This window comes from Patagioenas fasciata, chromosome 1 (assembly GCF_037038585.1).
Source record: "Patagioenas fasciata isolate bPatFas1 chromosome 1, bPatFas1.hap1, whole genome shotgun sequence".
Classification (NCBI taxonomy): Eukaryota; Metazoa; Chordata; class Aves; order Columbiformes; family Columbidae; genus Patagioenas; species Patagioenas fasciata.
The window spans coordinates 80,486,142-80,510,777 of record NC_092520.1 but is presented as its reverse complement, the minus strand read 5'-3'; the positions used below and the strand labels follow the sequence as shown (position 1 = coordinate 80,510,777).

Here is a 24,636-nt window from a genome sequence, read left to right as displayed (position 1 = left end):
TTAACAGATCCAAAGCGCTTTCATTACACTATTTAATAAATTTAAAAAATATTAGGGAGATATTAGTGGTAGATTTTATACCTAAAATCTTTGTTTCTGAAATTGTAACGTTGCAAAAATATTAACCACCTTCTTTTCTTAACAAGATACCTAAATGGTAGAATCATTAGTATTAGTAGCATCTTGGAGTGTGAGTTAATCACATTTATTGAAATCAAAGCTGAAAAGAGAAAGCCAATATAGATTATTTATTAAGACCAAAATGCGAAAGCTTTTTTTGGAAATTCTGCAATATAACCTGCCGAATGCAGAGACAGGACAGGTAACACTATATTAAAATAAAAGACAAAATGTAAAGGATTTTCATCTTGATGTGAAATTTTTGATCTCATTAAGGTTCCTTATGACTACACAGTTCAGCTGTTTGGTGAAATAAGAATTGATCTCAGCTCATATGTACTATCAGCATATCTTCAACATGAATATATTCAAATAAAAACTTAGCTGTGTAAATTTTCGTTTAGATTTAATGTAAAGCAGCAAATCCCAGTTTTCTAGGCAGCTAATAATTAATGAAAAATAATTACTTAAGTTGCTAACTATTCTGTTGCAGTTATTTGCTTCATCTAACTGCCTTTCACATGTGTAGCAATGTAGGTATTTCCAAAACCTACTACATTACAGATATTGTTCTTTGGCTTGTAATTAGTTTTTTTTTACAGCCCAAATGAGGAGCTCATAATCCTTTAAAGAGCTCTGATCAATAGTGTAATTGAAAGTCTCCTGCCCAGAAGGAATCTTCATTTTCAAGGGTGTTATGGGTGAAAGACCACTACAGGTTTCCATGACACTGAGGCTAAAGGTTAAATGAACACTTAGGGTTTCCACTGATCTGTGAAGGACTGTATTGTCTTCACAACTATGACTTGTAAATCTTCTCTAAAACATGTATATGTGTTTGTATTCCTCCTACACAGGTCTCCAGCATAAGGATGCAAAACTTGGTTAAAGATTCAAATAGTTATATTGTAAGTATTCTAAAGAACAAAGATAACGAAATAGTATCCACAAGAAGTTTGGGGGCTTGTTTGTTGCTTTTATAACATTTAATTTTTTTATTTAAATTTTGTGTTGTTTTCTCCTAGAAGGAAATGCTTATACGAATTCTACAGAAATATTTTTTGTGTCTAAAATAATAATAAAATGGTTTTGAGACTGTCAGCACCATATATTCACATATTGTGGTAGCTGAAAAATTATCAGATTCCTTTTGTGATAAAATGCAGCTTAAATTTTGAGCAGAGTATCAGAAAAGAACAAATTATTTTTGTTAATGAACAGTTTATATACTACGAATGCAATTTGAATCAACTGAAACCATGTATAAATTTGTGTGGAATTTGGTCGAATTACAACAGGAAATTAAAATAAGAGAATGACAAAATGAAGTCTTCAGCACTTCCAAAATCAACACTTCAAAAATTTTCCTGTGAATTAATAGGGAAAATCAGACACAAGTCATGAAATTCTCATTACCAACAGTAGTATAAGGCAGGGTGTTCTCCTGAGAGGTGGAAAAGCAGAGACCAATCCTTCCTCTGTCTTTTTTTGTGGAAGAGCTTCCCAGGAGGTTGAGAAGTTGATCTTAACCTGTCCTATTTGAAACTGTTACACTTGCTATGAAACATGGAATATACATTTGATCAGGGTCAGGAATCATGGTGGCCAGATTTGCAGAAAAGTAAACTGTGAGTGATATTAAATTCTTCCAGGAGGATTTGAGAGAGACATATCCCTGAGTATTCAATAGACCTATAGTCAAAAAAATTGCAGAGGAGTTTGGGAAAAATGCCTTACGTGTCTATGCCAAATCAGTGGAGAGGGAGCTGTTGAGGTATGCTGCCAACTCCTTCTCTTTTCTTTTTTATATTTTTTTTATTTTAACATCTGTTCTTAATTCTTCTTATAGGTCCAGCCTTTCACTTTCATTCAAGAGCCCAGAAATCTGATCTTTTTAATATCCTAAAACATTTCATTCTTACATTGAAATCCACTGGGGGAGGTTAAGCTTGCTCCTCCATTCCATTACTCATCCTATACCGCAACAGCTGGGAAAACTAGCATTGGTAGACTGATCCTACAGAGGAGCACACAGTGGTCAAAACTTTTACTAATAAATATAACTAATGACTCTATCAGGAGAAACTGATATCTTCTCCAAAATACTCTGCGCATGACCGATAAATTTATGGAAGAAATTACTAACTGTAAACTACAATTTTTATCTTGAGCACAGACATAGTTGGAAGCATTTGGTTTATTTGCATGATCTGTCATTTTAAGACTGTGAGATGCATATTCACTCCTTGAGTCTGAAAAGATTACTAGGACTGTCTCAATTTTTAGAATTATTTTGCTCTTCCAGATGTGCATTGGACAGTGGATGATATGATAGCCTTTCAAGAAAATACAAGATTTGAATTTCAAATCCACTGAAGGTTCTTCGCACAGTCCATAATCAGCAAAATTATCACTCAGTTCAGCACATTTCATCACAGATAGTAATCTTTTCTCATGTGAACACTTGAGTTAAAAATATTTCCAGTAAAGACTTGTAAGTGCAAAAATTTAACAACTGAAACACTGCTATATATGGTATAATTAAGCACTTGTTTTTCTGCACATGACATATGTTTTCATTCTGTATTGGAACTCCAATTGGATCTAAATTACTCTGGATCAAACAAAAATGTGCTCAAAATGAAAAAGATGGCTCACCACTATTATTAAATCATTAACCAAACAGAAAAATTCTGGGCTATGAAGTAAAACTGAAATCACCAGCCAAAAACTAGTACACTAATGCTTAAGTATATAGCTAGCATGTACAGGGTTTATATTTTATTACATTTTTAAACCATTACATTTGATTTCCCTACTGACAAAAATCAATAGCTTCCATAACTTCTGTTCAGCATCAGCCAGAACAGACATGTATGATCAGCTTCCTAACTGGAAGTAATTAAAAAATACCTGTGATCTAGTGGTACATTTATTTCTACAATCTCAGTTCCGCAATATTGTTCTGGCACTTTTCTCCTGACCTCACCTTTCCTTTCATTGCAGGATGATTCAGTATTTCTATAAAGCTACCTTGTGTTATTTCACAATGATCATGCTGATAGTGGGTTCTGGGAAGTGTTTGAAGAACACAGGCCTTGCATTCCTTGAGCAGCAGAGACACCAGCTAATGCTTTCTCTAGCAATGTGGAATGCACACTGCCCTCAATCAAAATTAATTGTAGTTGACTTGCATTTTAGCAGGGACACCGAGAGCTTTCTGTTGACTTGTTAAACCAACTAATGAAAATTCCAAAGAGGTCATCAGGATTTATTATTATTTTCCCTCCACACAAGAAATAGATAAAGATGGACCACAGGCCTTGTCTGTCAAAAGGAAGAATTTCTCATCACTAATATCCTTGAACCTCGTTTGATCCTCTCGGCCCCTGTTGCAGTAAATCTGTACAGCATCAGCACGTGCAACCATTAACAGCTCAATGTCCTCTTAGCCAATATTTGTGTGTTCTATTTATTCCAATCACAGTCATGGCACTGAATCAGGCAGCGCTATGGACAGATATTAAAAAATACTGCCTTTCCATTAATTTTAAATGACTTTTTAATCTACATCTAAATTTGAATTGAATGAAAATGCATCATTTTGTCATAGACCATGAGAGAGAGGACTTAAAGAGACTGCAGAGCGAAGGTCTCCAAAAAACTACTTTACAGAAAAGCAATATGCTTGTAAAGATGCAAGGATAAGGCAGAAATTATCTTCCTTTGACATAAAAATATAGACAGCTTTTGGAAAACAAAGAAAAGGCATCAAATTAATGCTCAAACCTCTATAACATGAGCCTGAATCTCTCTACCTGTCACTTGTGATGAATATGCTCTTGTGAAGAGCCAGATTATTCAGAAATAGACATCTTTTCGAACTTTCATGGTGCAGGCAGGTCTCTAAGGGAACACTAAAAGTAGACCTCTGCATATAACAACAGTTTTAATGGCAAAAATTCATCAAAGTCTGTCAGAAGATATTTAATGAGTCAGTTAAGATAAGGAATAATGATGCCGGGGAATGCCACAGTCTCCTAGTACAAGAGGAATTCTGTTGTTTTCTTCACTAGCACTGAAGGATGAAAACTGCCTTCTACCCACAAGGGGATGAAGAGGGATTCCTGACATACAAAAAGGATCCATGTTTGCAGATGGAATAAGATAAACTTCAAGGCAGGATAACTTTCAAACCCAAAATTTTGAATTGGAAAGCATCAATACAGATCACATACTGCTTTTCCTTTCCTGAAAACCCTGCCTAAGTATTTACATGTCTCTTTTTACATCTAAACATACTGAGAAATTCTTAGAACATAGCTCTGAGGTAAGGAACTAAAAGAACTACATTACTCCAGTACTCCAGCAAGTTCAAGGCAACTGTGTTGATTTAATTGAACTAAGGACACATCCCCAAACTAGCTGCCTAAGATTATACTGAAGAATGGGACAGAGATGGGAATTGAGCCTGATTTTTCTACACCCCAGTTCACTGCTTTAATCACAACCTATTCATTCCTCATGGTTTTTTTTGCAGTCTTATCTTAGCTCTAAAGAATGGAGAACTTTGTTTTCTCACCAATCCTATTCTAAGCCGATTTCTACCCTGTCTGTATTATTAAGGAACCTCCAGAAAGAAAGCAAAAGGCAAACTAGACTTTGCTGCCTTTTTGACACCATAGAGAATTGCAGAGAGAGCTTTTTTTCCATGTATTTTCTGTAGAAATTGTCTGTTTACTTGCAAGAATTGCATGATCTCACATGCCTTTATTTACACTACTTTTAAAATACTTTTGACAGGAAAAAACAATAGGAATTTCTATAGCTTACCATCAGTAACCTCCAGCTGAGCCTTTGCTAAAATGCTTCCAGCAACCGTCAGCGCTTGACAAATGTAATAGCCTGCATCAGACCGCTGAATGTTGGTGATAGTGAGGTCTCCAGTCGGTGACACTGAATACCTGCTGTTGGGTTGGAGAGGCTGGTTTGGGAAGAGTAGGTTCTGCAAAGACAATTCATCTCACATCAATTCAAAACATAAAAGCACTACTTATCCCTCAGCTAGAGAGACAACGATTTTTCTTTAAAAGAACTATACATAAACTAGAAGAAAAAGGTAAGTGTGGTTATGACTTTATGAACACATAGAGCTAGCTTTCCCTGCCTTGGGCAACTTGCAGTTTGTATTAGAAACAGCCCTTTGACAGCACACAGTGGTGTGTTCTGGCTGGGGCTCTAGGCAAGGAGAAATTTTCCAACAATCACACTTGTGTGATTTGTATTTGTGACACATTCATCTTCCTTCTGAATTTAATTGTAATAATATACTTGGCTGTCAAACCAGGAGAACACAACACTACAGTAAACATTAGAAAACTAGCTGAAAGAATTGAATCCTGGAGACTTGAGGGAGCATAGCACTATTGTTTGGCTGTGAATATATTCTAGGTAAAGAAGAAAGTAAGAGTGTGGCACAGATGGAAAGCTGGGAGGAAGATACAAATAGGTCATAAAGTAGGAGAAGCTGGCAGAGCATGAAATCTTAAAGAAGAAGTAAAAGGAAATTAAAACTGAGATATGCCAAAGGAGAAAAGCAGCATGGAGCCTTGAGGGTGAAGAGAAAGGGTATAAATGTGATGTGGAAATCATCAGAGACAAAAAATAATTTCATGTAGGATAAGACATCAGTTAGCACGAAACAGGGAGATTAGCTTTTGCCTTTGGGCTGAATTGGAGAAAAAAGAGATGTCAATATGAATAAGTGGAATGGATACAGCAGTCACTGCATATGATGAAGGGCTGAATGAATCAATAATACAGAAGAAAACGGAAAAGCTTTTAGTGGCGAGGGCTACGTTTTCAAGGAAAAAGTTACACCATTTGGCATAGCTCTTGATGTGAATAAAAAGGGAGGGAATGGCAATGTGAGCAGAAAGGTCAGTAGCATTGCCCAATGAGACAGACAGGAGAACAGAATAAACAATACTTAAACAACAGTAATTCCAGTCTGTCCTATATGTCAACACAACATGCTCCTCTGAAAAGGACAATTGTTAGTATCAGGAATATCCCAACACACTGTTAACATGCTGTGATAAGCTTTCCGTAATTACTGCAGATCTGTATAGCTCTGCTGTGCCTTCTAATGATAACTCCCTACTAACTTTTAAGCTTGTCTATATGGACTAAAAAGAAAATTGTACAGTAGGGTATTAAATGAATTTTCTGTAGATCTGCTTCTTCTGCAGTAGACCTTAATGGTTTATAAAAAAAATATTCACAACTGACAAGCAACAAACTTGGATTTTAAAAAATTCTTTGAAGTGAAACTCACACTTTATCTCTCTGGTCTTGACAATAAAATGAGAGAGGTATACTTTAAATAAGATGCAACACTTCAAGTATCCTTATAACTGTATTAACCTCCTAGGCTATCTCTCACCCAAGGGTGAGTCTTTCCCCTTACCCTTTTTCAACATCAATGTTCAAGAAATTTTTCACAGCAAATTTTTTGTCAAAAATCAATAAGCACCCAGTAAACATGTCAGATCCAATAAGAAAAAAAGTGTGAAAATTCTGTAACAATTTCAGGCTACAGGGCAAAGTGCGTCTCAAAAAATTGCCCTGTTTTCTGAATTGCCTTAAAACTTTCAGAATAGCACCTGCTTGACACAGATACCTACTGAATGAGGGTATGATGAAAAATCCACTAAATTTTATGAGAAAGCTGAGAATTGTGATATGGATGAGCATGACTTATCACTCAGTATGCAAAGAGCAAAAAGGAACACAATGTAAAAGACAGTGAAAGGATCAAGTTCCTAATTCTTAAGAGGAAAACGATCCAGAATATTCATAATTTCATTTGAAAGGGGAGGCTACCCTTTTTATCTTCAGCATGGGCTTATCTGTTCTTGAAAGGTACCACATCCCAATGAATATTCCACACTACAGGAGGAGCTTGTCAGTCTCCTGACTCCTCCCTTCAAAGACCAGGTAACTATGAATTAGAACTTGTCCTAAATCTCTTACAATGGCTTTTGAAATGTTTTTACAATGTCACTGGTTTTAATTAGCTGTTGAGTTGCTCATCTGGGCACAATGGTGGCAGGCTGGGTTGCAAACAGGGAGACCAGAGTCATCCCTGATATGATATGAATTTCTCTCAAGGAAGAGTTTAATCCAGAGAGTCTAAAGGTTACACATGTTCTTCCTTGGTGCATTTCATCAGTGGGTGGCTGTTATGCTAGGTTCTGGGGAAAATGCTACCAAGTACAAAGGAACAGTTGTTTAGGGGCAAGTTGGCACAAAAAATGACTCAGGAGAGAAGAGCTCCGTTCCCTTCCAGCTGGTTGTGCTCAGAAACATAGGACAGAGAAATAGAATCACAATGAGAAATGCTCTACAATTACTGGAGTGGGCTAACATGACTACAACACATTACTCTGAACACTAACAGTGGTGCTGCAAACAGTTCCTCAAGTAGAAGCAGAAGCAAGCATTGTAAAGCCAAGCAATCACTTATAGCCAGGTGAGCAAATGTGAAAAGTCATGTATGTTCAGTGGACAATGCCTAATTTGGCCAAAACACTGCCCTTCACATTTATATGAAGAAATACAGTTATGTGGAAACTCACCTATTCTGTGGTGTCTCATCTGACAAGTTGTATATTGAGATGGTAACACTAATCTGTGTTACTTCACTGATGCTCAATTAAGATTAACATAAGGGTGACTATTAACATAGTGAATCAGATTGAGCTACATTTCAACGATTGATTATAAAACATGTAGGTATCAATTTTTATGTTGCATTTATTTGCCAAAAAAGACCATTCTAACCCTTAGGGATCTGGTTTTCAATCTGGTAATTAATTTTGCAGGTTTGTAATTAAACAGCTTCAACATGGTACAATCAGCAGGTAACAACATTCAATTAAAGACACAAGATGCATTTTCACCTTAAAATGTTTTTACCCTTGAAGTGATACCAATGGAAAAGGATAAAATAGAGTATTAACACTTTTCAATTACACTAAATGACTTCAATCCTGCAAATTATGTCCTACTTTAATTAGAAGCTCTTCTCTTTATTACAGCATGATGAATGTCCACTTTATTAGATTCAAGTGTGACACTATAAGCTCACTTTACAAAAACATTAACATGTTATTAAAATGCTCTACAAGGAAGAGTTTTTAAATGCTTGCTAGCACATCAGTACTTCCTACTTTAATTTCAACATGCTATTCTACTTTCCCCTTGGAACAATTTTCACCTTAGTGAGACTCACCATACTGTGCTTTTCCAGGATGCAATCCATGGAGGCTAGATCTAAAGTTCTCCAAATAATATGCTGAAAGAAACACACTGGAGGCTAAGCTTACACTCATAAACACACTCATAAATAGTGTACCTCTGTGAGCCACAAATGGAACAGAGCACAAAATGCTGTCAGCCTTGGCCCTGTCATTCTGGACCAGTTATCTGACCTCCTGAGAAGGTGAAGCAGGAGCAGGTGGGGCAGAGAGGGAGATCTGCCATTCAGTTAATATTAAACGGAGCAGGTACACACAATGAATCCAGCTTAGACAAACGGCACATCTGTACTTCACGGCACAGTGGGGATACTTGAGTTAACTCACACATCACTGTATGGGAAAAAACTAGCACAGGGCACTGGAAAGACTAGTTTAGCCAACAGAGAATGGTACACAGCATAGATATATCGACAGACATAGCCATAACAGGCTTCATCAGGGAGCTCCAGAAGGCACTGTTCTTGGGCATCCACTCACCCCTTCTAAATGTTTCTCAGGTGCAAAAGAGAATATGACACATAGTTTACAGAGTTCAAATTTACCATGATAACATGAGTTGCATGTTGAAAGTGAGAAGGCCTGCTGTAACATAGTGACAATACAGCAAAGCAGTAGAAAAAATGTTACGGCATGACATTCAAATATTAAGCTATAGAAGTTAGTATTAAATGATGGCAACATTGACTGCTATATCAGAAATTTTACTTTCAAAAAATGACAGAAAGGATGAGGAAAGTATTTCCAAAACCAGATTCGGAAATTTCCTGAGATAAATATACTGAAAAGAGCATTCGCATGCTCAAAACCTGTATCTCTACGCACTATGAGGATATGCCAATGCATATCAGCGTGCTAGCTAGATATCTGCTTGATCATGTCTAGACAGATTGTGTACTTTAATTATCGACTCTGATTAGTTAAAAATTGAGTCATACCTTTTTTTTATCTAAAATGTTGGTAGAGAATAGTGATAGTTTAAAAGACAAAGTCCTGTGAAAGATTAAAAGAATCCATGAAAGGTAACATAAATAATGCTCTAAAAATTTAACAATATAACTGCTTAGAAAGGCTTGAAAGACTTACAGGGTGTTCATAACTCACCTGGCTTCCTTCTTTTTGCCAGAAAACAGCTGGCTGGGGATTTCCTTTAGTTTCACAAGGAAAAGTCACTGTTCGACCCTGGGCTACAATCTGGTCTCGTGGTCTCACCACAAACTGTGGGGGAGCTACAATGTAAGAAAAAATACGGTGTAAATTTAGGATATTTGTTGCAAAGGGGAGATCAGGAAAACTGAAGGAAAGAGACGACATTATGGAGGTTTGTTTTATGTCAGAGGACATAACACCAGAAACATTGATTAGTATAGACAGAACTAATATAGAAACAAAAACAACGACAGCAACAAAAAGAGTAGCAACAGCAGTACGTGATATCCCGAGTTGTTAAAAAAAAAAAAAAAAAAGAAACAAAAAAGAAACATTACAACCATACATGCTAGAGTAAATTCTGATTACAATAAATGCTAAGGAGCAGCAGTCAGGTGTTTATGATGTTGGCTCTGGATATATTCTGCCTACCAGCACTCTCATACCCTCTGTGCTTCACAGATCTTGCTATTGTGCTGGAGCTATCATGTGTCGCAAGGTGTGAACTAGGATATAACAATACCCTTTTTCAGTCTGCCCCTCTAGACTTTTAAAAAAAGATTGAGAAAGGAGAGGAAGGTCTGGATGACAGCAGAAGGAGAGAAGTTAAAGAGCTCCCTTGCTTCTCTTAGGGGTAGCATGGTCAAGAATGGAGTGGGAAGGAGGGCTTGCTGTAAAATAAAGGTTGCTGAAAAAACACAAATTTGGGAGATCCAGATTTCAGCTTGTGCACAGATAAGAAAGAATCAAGAGCTGAAGAGTTAGTGGGCAGTAGTGAGTGATGAGTAAGAAGGAATAGGTATTCCAGGAAGAGACAAGGAAAAGAAAAAAGGAGAAAGCAGAGTTAAAACAAGAAAGAAGAACGAGGACTGGCTATGTTTTCAAGCAAATGACATTAACAGTGTTCAGACATAGGGGACCAGGAAGCACAGTCAGAAGTGAACAATTTCTAAAAGATAAGTGTAGTTTTAGTTGTCTGGGGGTATTGATGTAGAACAGACAGTCGATATTCAGTGGGAATAAGAAGGGAGAGAAGAGGTGTTAATGTGCAGAAGGAAGGTGGGGAAGAAGCAGTGTTGAAGGATTTGAGAGAAAAAACTTGACATCAGTGACTATGTTGAGCATAATGTGATAAAGCAAATGACTTTTCTATGCACGACATGCAAACCTTCCAGTCTTAGTTCTACATCGGAATTCACTGAAATTGGATTTATACTGTTTGCCATATCTTAAAAATGTAAGCAGTGTCTCCGAATACTCTCTTCAAAAGACAAACTTTTGAAGGTCGCTGAAGGAGAGGACAAAATCATAATAAAACAAAACAAAACAAACCACATTAATTTTCTTCTATTCCACTATTGGTTTGGTTATTATGTAGAGGGATGGTTTAGGAACACTAAGCTTCTAGGTAAACAGAATTTAAGTGTTTTAGAAAACCATATTTTCACCATTATAATTACAAACTATTTAATTAGGCACGAAGAGCAATCAAGACCCAGCTTCCGATTACACCTGCTGACAGCACAGACGCAAATCTGCTAACTGCATAGAAATGTATGTAGATCCAGATTTTTTTAAAATACACTTTAGAGTTATCTCACGAGGTACTCCCCAAGGCTTTACAGATCAGCAGGAGTCTAAAGAGCACCAGTTGAATGGCACTGGTTTAATGCATTCTTAAAACAAGACATGCAAAGCACTTAATAAACATGAATCATCATCAATTTAGAAGGCAGAGAGTAGGGACATGAGGAGTCTTCTTTCTGCCTCATACTCCTAAGCATAGGTTTTGGCCTCTCTGGAGGGACAAGTGTCCCCCTCCTCCCCAGGCCTCAGCAGGTGAGAGGTAAAGGGCTAGGTGCCCCACTACTACCCGTTTCTGTCTGTATGTTTTGAGGTTTCTGTAAGAACATTGGTGTTGTTATACATTCTCTAGAATCTGAATTCATCCTGTACTATTCCTAAAGTGCTGGACTGCAGCAAGTGACTTGGTTTTCCCTCACCTTGCTCTACCTAGCATATCTGTATGCAATCCCTACAGGTGTCAGAAGGCAGTAATGTGGTAATCAGCAACACGTGTTTGTTCATTCAATCATATGGCAAGGGAAAGAGAGAGAGACCTTTAGGTTGTGAATTAGAAACCTCCATTCCTGTAGGCATACCTTACACTAAGGTATCTCTACAGTTCTGACCAGCCACTTAATAAAGGTCACTGAATTACTTCAGTGTTTGCTGCTCAGCCATAGAAGATCATTGCCTGGGATATTAATATAGAATCAATAGCGACCTCAGGCAGAAGGAAGCGCAGAAAACCTCTAGCTTCTTCAGGTGTTATATCTGCATTTGGCAATAACTACTTCTACATTTATACAGTCTTAAAATTACATTTGGCTCTGCGAGGGTGATGTGGCCCCCAGCGAAAATGAGTTTGACACCCCTGCCATAGATCATACCTAAGCATGATCAATGCCTCAGATCACTTTGTAGGCATGTTTGGTGCACTGATGGCATGTTATGTGCACAGTGCTCTGAGGCAGCTCAACAGAAGAAAACATGAGTCTATCTTTCAAATCACATAACCAAATAAATGCAAGGTAGGTAAGTTTAAGGGTTCATCTGAAACATTCTCACACACACAAGGCGGTACTGTGAGTCAAAAATTCAAACCTCTGAGCAGAGGTGATAGCACCGAACCTGTTGCTGTAGCAGACTTTCCAAGCACTAAGTTAAGGTAATTTGGTGGTCAAGGAACAAAGGGGGATAAACGTCCTAATTTCTACTCGGTTTCTAGCTTTCGACGTACTCCTACCTTTGAACATTTCTCACTTTCCTAAGAGCAGAAAACTGATACTTTCTTTTGCAAAAAGAAACAAGGAAAAGAAGCCAGAATTAAGACTGTAGCTCAGTCCAGATAATAAAAATAACAGGGACTGACAATGTTGCTCTGTTGTCTCCCTGCCACACACTAAGTCCGCTCCAGCATTTGCCATACTAGGTGAACAGAAGATCTGTGGCCTCATAGGTACTAATTTAGACTTTTTAAAGACTACAGTAAACAATGATGCATAGTTATGCAAGGATATTTTTTTCTCTATTTTCTCTGCAGCCATAGTTATTAGAAATTCACTGTAAAAATAAACAAGTGAATCGTAGCTTTTATTTAAACATAATATCTTGATCACACAAGGAGCTGACTTCTATTAGTCACTGTTAATTAGAGCACAAAACCAATTCCTTCAGCCAAACTTTTCAATACCGTAATTTTAAAGAACATTAAAGATGTCATTTTGGAAAAATAAAACCTTGTATGCGGGTTTTTTAAACTTATTAAAAGATGGGGTTCTAGAATATAATCAAGGAAACCCCCATTTTCTTACAGTTTGTTGTCATATTCAGTTATATCTCTGTTCATAGACAGCCTCTGATAAAAATGACCTTTTATACAGCATTTAAACAATGTTTTCACCATACCAGTACTATCTATCAATTTCCACTTGAATAATGCAAATTGACAGCTGAATGTAACAGTTAATAATTGCAGGAGTAATTCTTGGTCAAGCATAACTACCAAAGCAGTAAGACTACCATTATCCCCAGAGAATGCAACGTGATCCTGCTCAGAGACAGCAAGGCTTCTTTGACAGAACAAGCATTCGGGTTCTTCAGTTTTCCTAAAATAGAGCTCATTATCTTCATATACACATGCTGTTTATAAAGATAGAGAAATATTAACACTGCCATTTTGCAGAAGGTTAACTGAGATCATTACTTCCTCAAAGGCCAGCTTCAGTGGAATGTGGGAAAAAACCTAATTCAAGCCATTATTGCTTCTCTCAAAGTAGGTGGATTTTTAGAACATTCTGAGAAGTTACAGTTAGAGAAAAAACAGCAGGCTTGATATGCTTCAGCTGTTAAAAGTCACGTGGTACTTTAATGCTTAATCCAAGCTAAACATCAGGATCCTTAGAAGAATCTGTTGAAAAAACTATTACGAAGCAGTAAAGTGAATGTTGTGCCTATCAAACTATTGCCCTTAACTGTTTCAGATGTAACGTTAACTGGATTGGAATAAACAGAGTGGAAAAGCTCTTGCTTAATTGACATTTGAATGTCAAAGACTCTAAAAAGAAATATATTGCTTGGAATCTAGGGGATGAGAAAAAATATGAAAAAAAAAAAGAACATTTAAGTCTACAGACCTAGCACACTTCTGTTGAAACTTTTTTCTGTTTTGTTTCTGAGAAATTTAAATAGTACACAGTAAATTAGATTTGATTTCTGGCAAATTATGCTTTGATACTGCATTCAGCAAGTGCTGGCTTCAATCAATGTCACACTAAAGCTCTGTTATGCTAATAGCCGCTTGTGAGGCTGAGCGGGATGATATGGAAATCAGGTGGTTGAACATGAATAGAAAGCATAGGCCACGAACGCGAGGGCTTTGAGACGAGGGGATGGGGGGACCCTAAGGTTAATCACATCATGTTCAGAACTGTTTTTACAGCACAGAACAGCATTCTACTGCAAGAATTAAAATGGAGATAGAAAAGCATGAGCAGTAGTGAACATTAGTTACGTTGTTCAAAATGGGAAGAGTGCATTTGTTGTGCTCCTTCTAGATGTCATTTTATGCATGACTGAATGGATCTTTTATTCTATTAATAAATGTATATGAAAGTAGCCTCTGCTCAAGTGTTGAAGAACTTTAGGAAAAAAAAAAAAAAGAAGAAACAAATACTGCAAATCCTTTCAGAGGGATTTCTTGACTCTTCTAAAATATTAATAGTTAGCACAATCTCTGATCTGATGGGATGGATTGCATTCATTTCTTCCCCAGCAGTGTTCCTGAATACTAAAGGTTACGCTGAGTCACCAGGAGCTGATAAAGCTGCTGATACAGAGAAGCTTGACTGAGACAGTGAGTTCATCCCTCCTAGGTGAACTCTGGTCAACTGATAAGAAATGTGGCAGAAAACTCAGAAGAGGAGTGGACAGTTACCCCAGGAACATGTGAATTAATAGCAAGAACAGACTGATCCCATATCAAGTATTAGCAACATTTTCATCCCGTTACACAGTTTTCTAAGCTGATCTTCTGATTTGTGGTTCACATTGACATCAATGATCCTACGGGAATTTTAATATCATGACTTGCTCACAGCATCTCCCTCAGTCCATGTGCCCTGGGGTGCATACATTATATTGGTGTCATTTTAATTAAAGGTTGATGTTGTACCAAATTTTAATCCAATATTGCTACCACAAGCAGAAAGAGAATTGTAACCATGGCAACTAACATCAGTGAGATTGTTGTTGTTGTTTGGGTTTTTTTCTCAACATCTTCAATTACCTGAGGCCACCACTATGGGACCAAACTCATTTTACATAATCCAAACAATTTTCAGATAATTAAAAATTTAGCAATCTTTTAATTACATGTACTTAGATAAAATCTCCTTACATTCCATGGCATACGAGGTTTTATTCAAAGCTCACTGAAGTTGGTAGAAATTCTCCTATTGGCTTGTGTGGTCTTTGGATCAGACCCACTTGAAAAATTATATATTACAGGAAAAGAGTGACAGCAACAAATATTGAAGAGCTTAAACTACAGATCTGACAACCTTTAATTGCAACTAATTTCAGTTGATAGTGAACTGCAAATGAAATTCATCAAAAGATTACTTAAGCAAGCTAAAGTGAAAAGATGGAATTGTTTATTATCCATAAACATATTTTTGTGACTGGTTCAACGGGGGCAAGGTGAAGGATGCTGATTTGTAAATTTTCTAACCAAAACTCAGATAGTGCTCACTGACAGGGGAAAAAGCTTTGAGGAATAAGCAGAAACACATTGGCTGGTAAAGCACCGAGATTCTTTAAGACTCAGCTCTTTTTCCAGCAGGGAAGAGGCAGCAGACCAATCTAATAGTTCTATCCACAGTCTTTTTCAGTGTTGTACACTTGCAGCAATAAATTAATTTCATAATAATACTTTGAACAATCAAAGTTAAACCTGGTAAAATACTTAGCAATTCTGCCTGGAAGTGAGAGAGTCCACTAGGGCAACAAGATAATGATGCCTTCCTCAAATTATCTTCTGACTTCTGGAACCCAATCAACAGCACAACCTTATTTTGCAAAGCCGTCAGAGACTTGAAACTGGATATCTTAACACTCTTCTTGAACCCTTTCCACAATGACAATATTCATGCGGCCATTTCAGCTGATCTTCAATACACGTTGATTCTTTAAGAGGTCAAACTCAGTTCTAGCCTTACCAAATAGAGATCAAGACTTGCCTCTAAGCCATTTACACAGAGGATAGCAGAAGCCTCCAGAGCTCTAGTTTAAATACTACATATTTTGAAAAAGGAGCTAACCATTGACATCATCTATGGAGTAGGACTACTTATTTGTAGGATTGCTTCGCTCCTTCCACATACTGGCTTAGATGACAGTTAAAGGAGGTAAAGTAGTTCTTGAAAGAAAATAATGATCCCCCTCCTTTGTATGTCATTGGTTAAATTTGTCTAAAAGGTCTGATAGTTACTGGAATTTTTTGATTCAAATGTAAAAGAAAACTGTTAATACCCTGCTTATGTACCTTGCTATAGCAACATTTGCCCTTTGGATGGCTGGAGCTGCCAAAAGCTGCAGATAAGGAAGTCTAGGAGTTTTGAAAGATGGTTTGTGAGGCTACTATTGCTGATGGATTATATAGAGTAAAACAGAAAATATTACCAGTCTCAAACACCAGAAACCTGGGCTGAGTCAGCAGTTCTTTCCTCAGAAGTTTGGATCTTCTTAATGGACACCGAAAGTGATGTGTGGTTCTTAGGACACAAAGTTATTAGTGCACTATTAGCTATGACTAGTGATAAATCAAGGGTGTAGCTTGAGACACAGGAGCCATTATGAAAGCCTGAGAGGATGAAAATGTACGACTGTTACTAATTCAGATATTTCTTATCAGGCATAAACTAATGGAAGTTTAGGATGCTCATTTTCTTTAAAGTGAAAAGACTTCTCAATCGTATGGTGTGCTCCAGTGATCAGGTGTGTACACAGACCAGAAAGGAAATAACTTTTTAGCATGTTAATCATGATTGACTTGTCTGCGAAATGAGCTTCCTTTTTTTCTCTGCCATGAGCATCATGTTAGCATAGGAATCTATAATTGTTCTCTAGTCTGTATGAGTGCTGTTGGAGTTTGAAAAAAGTGCATAGTTCTCATTTTCTGGACTTTTCATTCTCTTTTACCTATGTTATCTTCCTTGTGCATTTAGAGTGTTCTCTTTCTTCCATGAGTTCTTCTTCAGGTGGATGGTTCTGTCAACAAACATGAGGAATGGGTATGTTGTGGGGATAACAAGTGATTCACGAAGCCTCTAACTAGACCCATGATATTATTTCCAAATTACACAGGTGGAGGTGGCAAAGCAGGTATTTGGTTTGATTCTTCTGAAAAGGAGCTTCCCATAACCTAGGGGAGTATTTATAAACCATAGCTCTGATATCATCTTTAACATTGCCACTGCTTCAAAATAATTTCTCATATGTCCTGCACGAAGAGATCAAATACACAAAATTAGAACAGGGGGCAAGCAGAGAGAGCTTTTAGCAAGTTGAATGAAAGGAAGCACTGGGGAAGAGGAATCAGGCTACTGTGGGGAGAGGTAGAGAGCAGCTGGAAGCAAGGTCTCAGCAAGATTATCACCAAGACCAGTTCCGCTGTAGGTGTCCTTCACACTGCTTCTGTCTCATGGAAAGTGAGAATTCCTTTTTGTTTTGTTTTGTTTGCTGTGTTTGGATGAGCCATGCAAAACCACAATGGTGTGGAAAGATCACACTTCAGTCATTTGAGAATGCTAAACCTTGCTTCATACCTTGACTAATTGTCCTAACCTCAAATTTAAATTCAGGTTCTGAATTTCACATATAACAACAGGTTTATCCTTCAATTGCCTGAAACACTGAAGCAGATAATCTCTGAAAGTGTGGAAGCATAAGCATTTTTTCTTTCTTTGCAAGAGGTGAAAGAAGTCTAGAGAATCAATAAACAAAAAATGCTAACTGTCCTATATATTTTGACACATAAAATCTCTCTTTTATCCCTGGATGACCTAAAAGAAACAAGTGAGATAAATCTGCATGGTGAAAGAAAGAGATGTGAGATAAAGAATAATGAAAAAACAGGTTTGGTTTATATTCAAAGCTTCCCTGCCGGTTTCAATTAATATAACTGCCAAATCTACATTTATTATTTTTATAACAAAAGTTGAAGTATAAAAACCCACAAATGCTACCAAGGATTTGTTCTTCCTTCTTTCTTAAGATTAATGTCAATACAACAAAACCATGAGTATAATTTTATATATAATAAAAATCCAACATAACAGAAAGGCACCTACTTTCCAACTCATCCTTTTCCCTCCATTTCCACTACTCTGAGTTCATCAGCAGCACCTTTCCTCATCTCCTCCTCTTTGTTTTATAGTACATTTAAAAATTAGTTTTAAGTATCTGGTCTGATTTTAATCTCAACATTAGACTGTAGCCTGCTCTCCTTTAATCAACATCTCTATTTTATCATATCTTGTCCAATCACCTTTTTTAAGCAGCATCTGCACCTTACAGACACTTCTGGAAAATCTCTTCTAGAAAGTACTTCACTTAGTTTTGATATATATAAAGCGAAGTAGCACTGATTCTGTCTGCTCAATAATTGACATTATTCAGGACTTTTTCTACTCTAGACAATGCCATTTGTTGTGTTGTTTGTTTGTTTGTTTGTTTCTCAAGTGTCTGAGCTTCAGGATATACCTTTTGCTCAAATCAGATAGAAAATATGTATTTTCCTAAAATCTTAACACTTTAGCCGATGGCTTGTGCTACTAAACCTTCTGTGAGTTTAGCCAACAAATCAAATTACAACAACAAAAATATGTGTAATCTGCCATGATTCCCTTTGTCATTGGAGATAGCAGTAGGGTTTGCTGTTAATGTGGTTAAAAAAGAAAAGCATATCCCTTGCTGATACAGTAAGATTTCATCAAACTAATGAGTGTAATCTGGTTATCTCCTTCAAAAGAACATGGATTCACACGCTGAAGAGAAGAGCTAAGGAGTAGAAGAGACGAGTGAAGAGCCCAGACAGGCTAACAGGCTTAATCTGTGGTGAGAAAGATGAGCAGCTCCTGATTTGTTTACCCTTGAGAATGCAAAAGGCTGAGAGGAAATATTCTACTCAACTTAGGCCCTGCAAAGTGAATAAAGGAAAATGAATGAGGGAGAAAACAGACTATTTATGCTGATTGACAATGCTAGCACTCAAGGAATGGAGCATAAGGTAGTTTTGCTGTTGAATAACAGTGAGATCATACCCAAACTGTAATATGGCTGGCAGCAACTGAGCAAAGAAGGTAAAGGGAAAAGTGAATAGACTAATGTGTTGATTTCCACGCTCCTCTTGAAAGAAAAGTGATTTCTCCTTTTAGAAAAAGGAAAAGTTTGGAGGGAGCATTAAAAGACATTTTTGTACACTACTTTTCAAAGATTTATGGAGAGATTCAGAATCCACTGAAGTAAGAAAACACTTCCCACCGATTTGAGCATGTTTCAGGAAAGTTGAAAAAGATGTACACATTAATCTTCTTAAAACTTTCTTAAGCCAGAGTTCAGCAATTAAAAAAATAAAAATTAAAAAAAAAAAAAAGAATCACTTCTTGCACTTGCTGTAACTTGGTTTTCTTTAAGAGAAACAGTGTGCGTACTGGCACATACTCGGTACCATAGAGGAATGAGGCAGAACAACACAGTCTGATGTGCTAAAACTTCAAGTATATGCCCCGCCATCTTTCACACTTATCATGGAAGAAGAATCCTCTACCAGATTTGCTGTGTTTCTGCTCTGACCACTATCTGGCACACCCAGGAAGACTTGGAGCAGCTGGAAATGAAGCCAATTTTTTGTGGACCAGCACTTAAATGCTTGGTGGTTAATACATGCGGTGTCTACTTGTAGAGTCATTCTGGCCCATATATTGCAAATGTTGTATTTCTACGATATCTGAACTCACTACAGGATTCATACAGGTCCAACTAGTGGAGTTTGCCAAAGCAGAAATGCTAAGGACTTCACGATATTTAGACTGGCCTAAGAAATGTCAGAATAAGTCAGCTCTATATTTTAATTTCTTACTGGTATACAAAGAAATCCTTATTTCATTCTATGTCAATCTTTTCTCTTTAATCTAAAAAAAAAAAAAAAAAAAAAGTGCCTATTTTTAAACAAGGAAGATGCATTATTCTTTCACTGAAGGAAGAAATTAATCCAAAAAGCCTAGCGTTCACTGGTGTCCTTACCCTTTTCTGAAAAATCTCTATAGGTCATAGCAGCAGGCAGACAGGCAACATACCACAGTTTGATATAGATTTGAGATTTCTGCCACTGAAAGCTGGCAGCGCAGTGCCAACCATGATCTCATCTCTTCTGTCACACACCAATTGCCATTATCGATATTGTATAAATCCTCAGTGTCTCAAGTGAAGGTGATATTTTCATGAATATACTAAAAAGAAAAGTACTCATTCTATATAAACTTTCCCTGGAAGAGTCAGAACAGAGAAGAATAAAGAAACGTAATTTCAAGCCACAAAACCCAATACAGCTTTATTTAAAATACAGCCCTTTCTATTTTATGTTTCATGTTGCACTACTGTTAATAGACCATTATGTCATGCCAGGCTGATTTACGATATGAAAACTTCTCAAAGCACAGTGAAATGTATCATACAGTCATGATGCATTTAAATGTGAATGGACTGTATTTAATCAAACTGAAATCTGGAAAATTCATGGCAAGTGTCTTATCTGTTTCTCTCTTCTCCAACATGGTACAGGAGCAAAGTTTTTATAACTTGGTTACTCTCCCCTTACTTCCTTAATTAATTACAAATTCTTAATTTCTATCCTATCCAGGTGACAAAAGTATCTAGCTGTTTGCTGCATGATACTTTTCGTCTGGGAAGATGAGTTACAGCATATGACAATAAGTTTAGTAAACTTGACTTACTGAAAGGAAACTGAAATGCAAAGAATTGTATTTTCACTTAGACACAGTTGAAATTAATTTGAAAACTCAGTAGTCTGTTAGCTGAATGATTTTTTGGATTATTAGTAAAGAGGTAAATTAAACATCAGACAGATCTTCCTAGGTCTTCTATTTGAACTTTAAGTCCTCCACCTCAGAGCAATACGGCAACTGCTTCAGAAAATAGGGTCAGTGTTACTTTCAGGTGAGATTATATGAAATTTTTGGGTTCCTCCCAACTCTTGTGCTTCTTTTAACAGCCATTCTCTGGCACAGCTGCCATAAGAAATACAGCAGAATGTAAAGTAAGAAAATACTAACTTGCTCATCTGGAAAATCAATCTAATGAGTGAAATAGCAATAGGAATAGTCTAAATAGGCATAAATGTCTTGTTTCCTAAACCCATTTGTTGTAAATGCCTTCAGAAATATTTTCAAAAGGTCCTAAATAAGAGACCATCTATTTTAGAAACAGGCAACATATTTATTCCTAGCAGCAAATCCAAACATGAGGAGTAATCTGGCATAGAGCTGTTGAATTCACCAGCTGCCACCCACCTCAGGCAGAATTATACCTCACTTTGTCTATGTACTATATACCATATGTTAATAATGGCTTGAACCAAACATGGTCATTGGTAAATCTACTGCTGAATTTTCCACTCAAGCTGAAAGTTAAACAAAAATATCACAACTAACAGCATATAGATATTTGAAATAGGCAAAAACTTCATAAAAAATTTAAAATTATCCAGTTTGCAGCAAGAATTGCAATCCTGGAACATTAAAAAATACATTCATCTGTTCTTCAGTGAAAAGCCACTGAAAGAAAATGATTTGGTCTCGTTTAAAACACAATAAAGACAAAACATGTCTGCTTTGAACTGGAGGTAGAGGTGAAAGGTGTAAGCACCTAGATAATTCTCAGATGTCACAAAATAATATAAACTTTTAAACTGCCCCCCTGCAGTTTAATATATACATAAATATAAAAATATACTTATATTAAAATGTCACCATCCTAGAGAGCTATGAGCTTAATAACATTAAGCAGTGTTTGCTTTAGCTTCCTTTTTGTAAAGAAGGGTATTTTTGCCCTGTGCTCCAGTTAACTTCCTGAACAAAAAATGCTACAAGATTTGACTCATCATTCTTGTCAAATGACAATTTTAATGGAAGATCATTTGGGATTTTGGTGGGGAAACGGTGGTGGAGAAGGAGGTTACTTCGGTTTGCTTTACCAGGCTTTAAATTTTCAACAGGATAGGATAGTCATCTGATTTGCTTACTCTTGAACAAAACAGAAATATGACCTGTAGAAGTCAGCTTAATTTCAGATCCTTAAGGAAAAACAATAAAGGGACACACTATCATGAGGAGGGCATTGCCTTTTCTACAGGTACAGGGTTAGATGCAAGTCATCTAAAGAAAGTGATCTACTTCCACACAGCAATCACTACATACACACTTGTATGGGAGTTCTATATGTTAAATATCTTTGGGGTTGGACCTATTCACTTAAAAATCTTTTCACAATTCACAATCACTAAACTAAAGAAGACTATTTGCCTATATGATAATTATTTTAAGGTCAACAGTTTTAATTTCTCTTTCCTGAATAAATAATGTAAAATAAGAATTTTCTTTGTACCAGAGGATCACTTGTAGCAAAATAGCGTAGGCAGGGAACACACCAAATTGACCACAGCATGGTCACACAAGGGAATTGTATACCTGGATATAAAGTAACTTGAGATCAAGAGCTTGTGTGTAAGCTTTGGAGATGGAATCATGGATGACTCAACAGATTAGAAGTCTTAAAAAAGAATTAGTGTCCTGAAATGAGGCACCGTCAACACTTCCTTGTGAATCTCCAGGCATTTATTTTATGTGGCTTTCACAGAGCCTGAAACTATTTTTTTTTCCTTGCCTTTCTTTTAAGAGTGAGCAAAGTCAGAAAAAGATCTAGAAGTAAAATACTTTTAATCTTGTAGTATTTGCTTAGTGAATGAAGAAGCAGATTTTATTATCAGCCATATAACACTTCTGTCTAAAATGAGAGACTTACACTAGAAGCATGCTAAATTCATGCCGTATTTTCTAAGCAAAGGAAAATTTTCTTGCACCTGGGACACAGCAACCCTGGGTGTACATACAGACTGGGGGACAAGATGTTGGAAAGCAGCTCTGTGGAGAGGGATCTGAGGGTTCTGGTCGATGGCAAGTTGAACATGAGCCAACAGTGTCCCTGGCACCCAAGTGGGCCACCCGGGGTGCATCCAGCACGGCATTGCCAGCCGGGAGAGGGAGGTGATTGTCCCGCTCTGCTCTGCACTGGTGCGGCCTCACCTGGAGCACTGTGTACAGTTCTGGGTGCCACAGGATAAAAAGGATATAAAACTACTGGAGAGTGTGCAGAAGAGGGCCACAGAGCTGGTGAAGGTTTTGGAAGGGAAGTTGTATGAGGAGCGGCTAAAGTCACTTGGTTCGTTCAGCCTGGAGGAGACTGAGGGGCGGCTACAGCTTCCTCACAAGGGGAGGAGGAGGGGCAGGTGCTGATCTCTTCTCTCTGGTGACCAATGACATAACCTGAGGAAATGTCAGGAAGATGTGCCAGGGGAGGTTCAGGTTGGACATCAGGAAAAGGTTCTTACCCCAGAGGCTGGTGGAGCACTGGAATGGGTTCCTCAGAGAAATCGTGATGTCCCCAAGCCTGACATTATTCAAGAAGAGACTGGACAATGCCCCCAGACACATGTTGTTAACTGTGGGGTTGTCATATGCAGGGACAGGAGTTGGACTCAATGATCCTCCATGGGTCCCTTACAAAGTAATGCAGTAGTGACTGGGGTTTAAAACTTGCTATCAAAATCTCAAATGGAGAACAGTGAATTTCCAATCTGCAAAGGGAATTCTCCAAGTATGAATAAGCCATAACGTGACTGCAGAGGTACTTGGCTTGGCTCTAGGTATGCTAGTTGAAGAAAACCAATAAGCATGGGATCACTTTAGTTCTGGAAACAGAGGCCTAACCTGGATTTTATTTTTAAATTATTCCAATCTCCCTTCCTCCAACTTGTAACAGTGAAGAGCTGAGACAAGTTCAAACTCACAAACTTTAGTCAAATGTGTATCTGATGTAAGCTTTGACTACATAAAGACAGACCAAACCTCTCAGCAATCTCCATAAACACCTGTACATACTTTTCACATTAATCCAAAAAATCAGAGTAACCACATTATTATAAAAGTTACATCTAAACATAAACTATAAAAAAAGATGAGCAGTGCAACTGGTTGAATTATTTAAAAAATCCATACAGGCATAGAGTAAACATCCATGAATGAAAATTAAATATTTTCAGGATATTTCTGGTCACCAAAAGTGAATTTCAGCTACTGACAGTTGCAATTTTCCCATTATGCTCAGCTAGATTTTCATACATTTTAAAAAGTAATTTCAAAGATATGGGAAGAAATGAAATTTTCAGTGTGGGAATCCAGAACCCAGAGGCTGTCTTCCTCTGGACTTGTTATTCGAAACAGCCTGCATCCTATACAGCACATTCCGAAATGCATGCCAAGACGACTCAAGGGCAAAAATCAGTGACGAACTTTCTCAACAAGCACGGAAATCTACTCCATCCCCTCTTCAATTTCAGGACTACTTAATTTCAAAACTCTTTAAGAGATACGAGAAAGACACAACATGCAAAGCCTGTGCTTTTACTGCTATGTGATAAAAGCATAATGAGCTGATCATTTAGGGCCTGAAAGAAGCTCACCGAAGTCAATACAATCTTTTCTGTTGATTTCAATGGCTTTCATACCAGGCCCTTAAAAAGACTGAAAAAACATCTGAATGAGTGCTTTTGGTTCAGTATCACCACACCCACCTCGTTTTGCTGATTTGTATTTGTTGGTGATTTGGCCAATGCATTTATACGTGA

At 37.2% G+C, this 24,636-nt stretch overlaps 1 protein-coding gene across 17 annotated transcripts in view; it reads right to left on the bottom strand.

Annotated features, from left to right (window-relative positions):
* Positions 1 to 24,636, bottom strand: part of ROBO2 (roundabout guidance receptor 2) — a 1,099,771-nt gene that overhangs the window by 99,817 nt on the left and 975,318 nt on the right. For all 17 annotated transcript variants that reach the window (XM_071809783.1, XM_071809771.1, XM_071809777.1 and 14 more), the window contains 2 exons: positions 9,546 to 9,670; positions 4,954 to 5,125 (listed from right to left, as the gene is read on the bottom strand). In XM_071809783.1, coding sequence (XP_071665884.1) covers positions 4,954 to 5,125; positions 9,546 to 9,670 — 297 coding nt within the window. The remainder of the gene's footprint in view (positions 1 to 4,953; positions 5,126 to 9,545; positions 9,671 to 24,636) is intronic.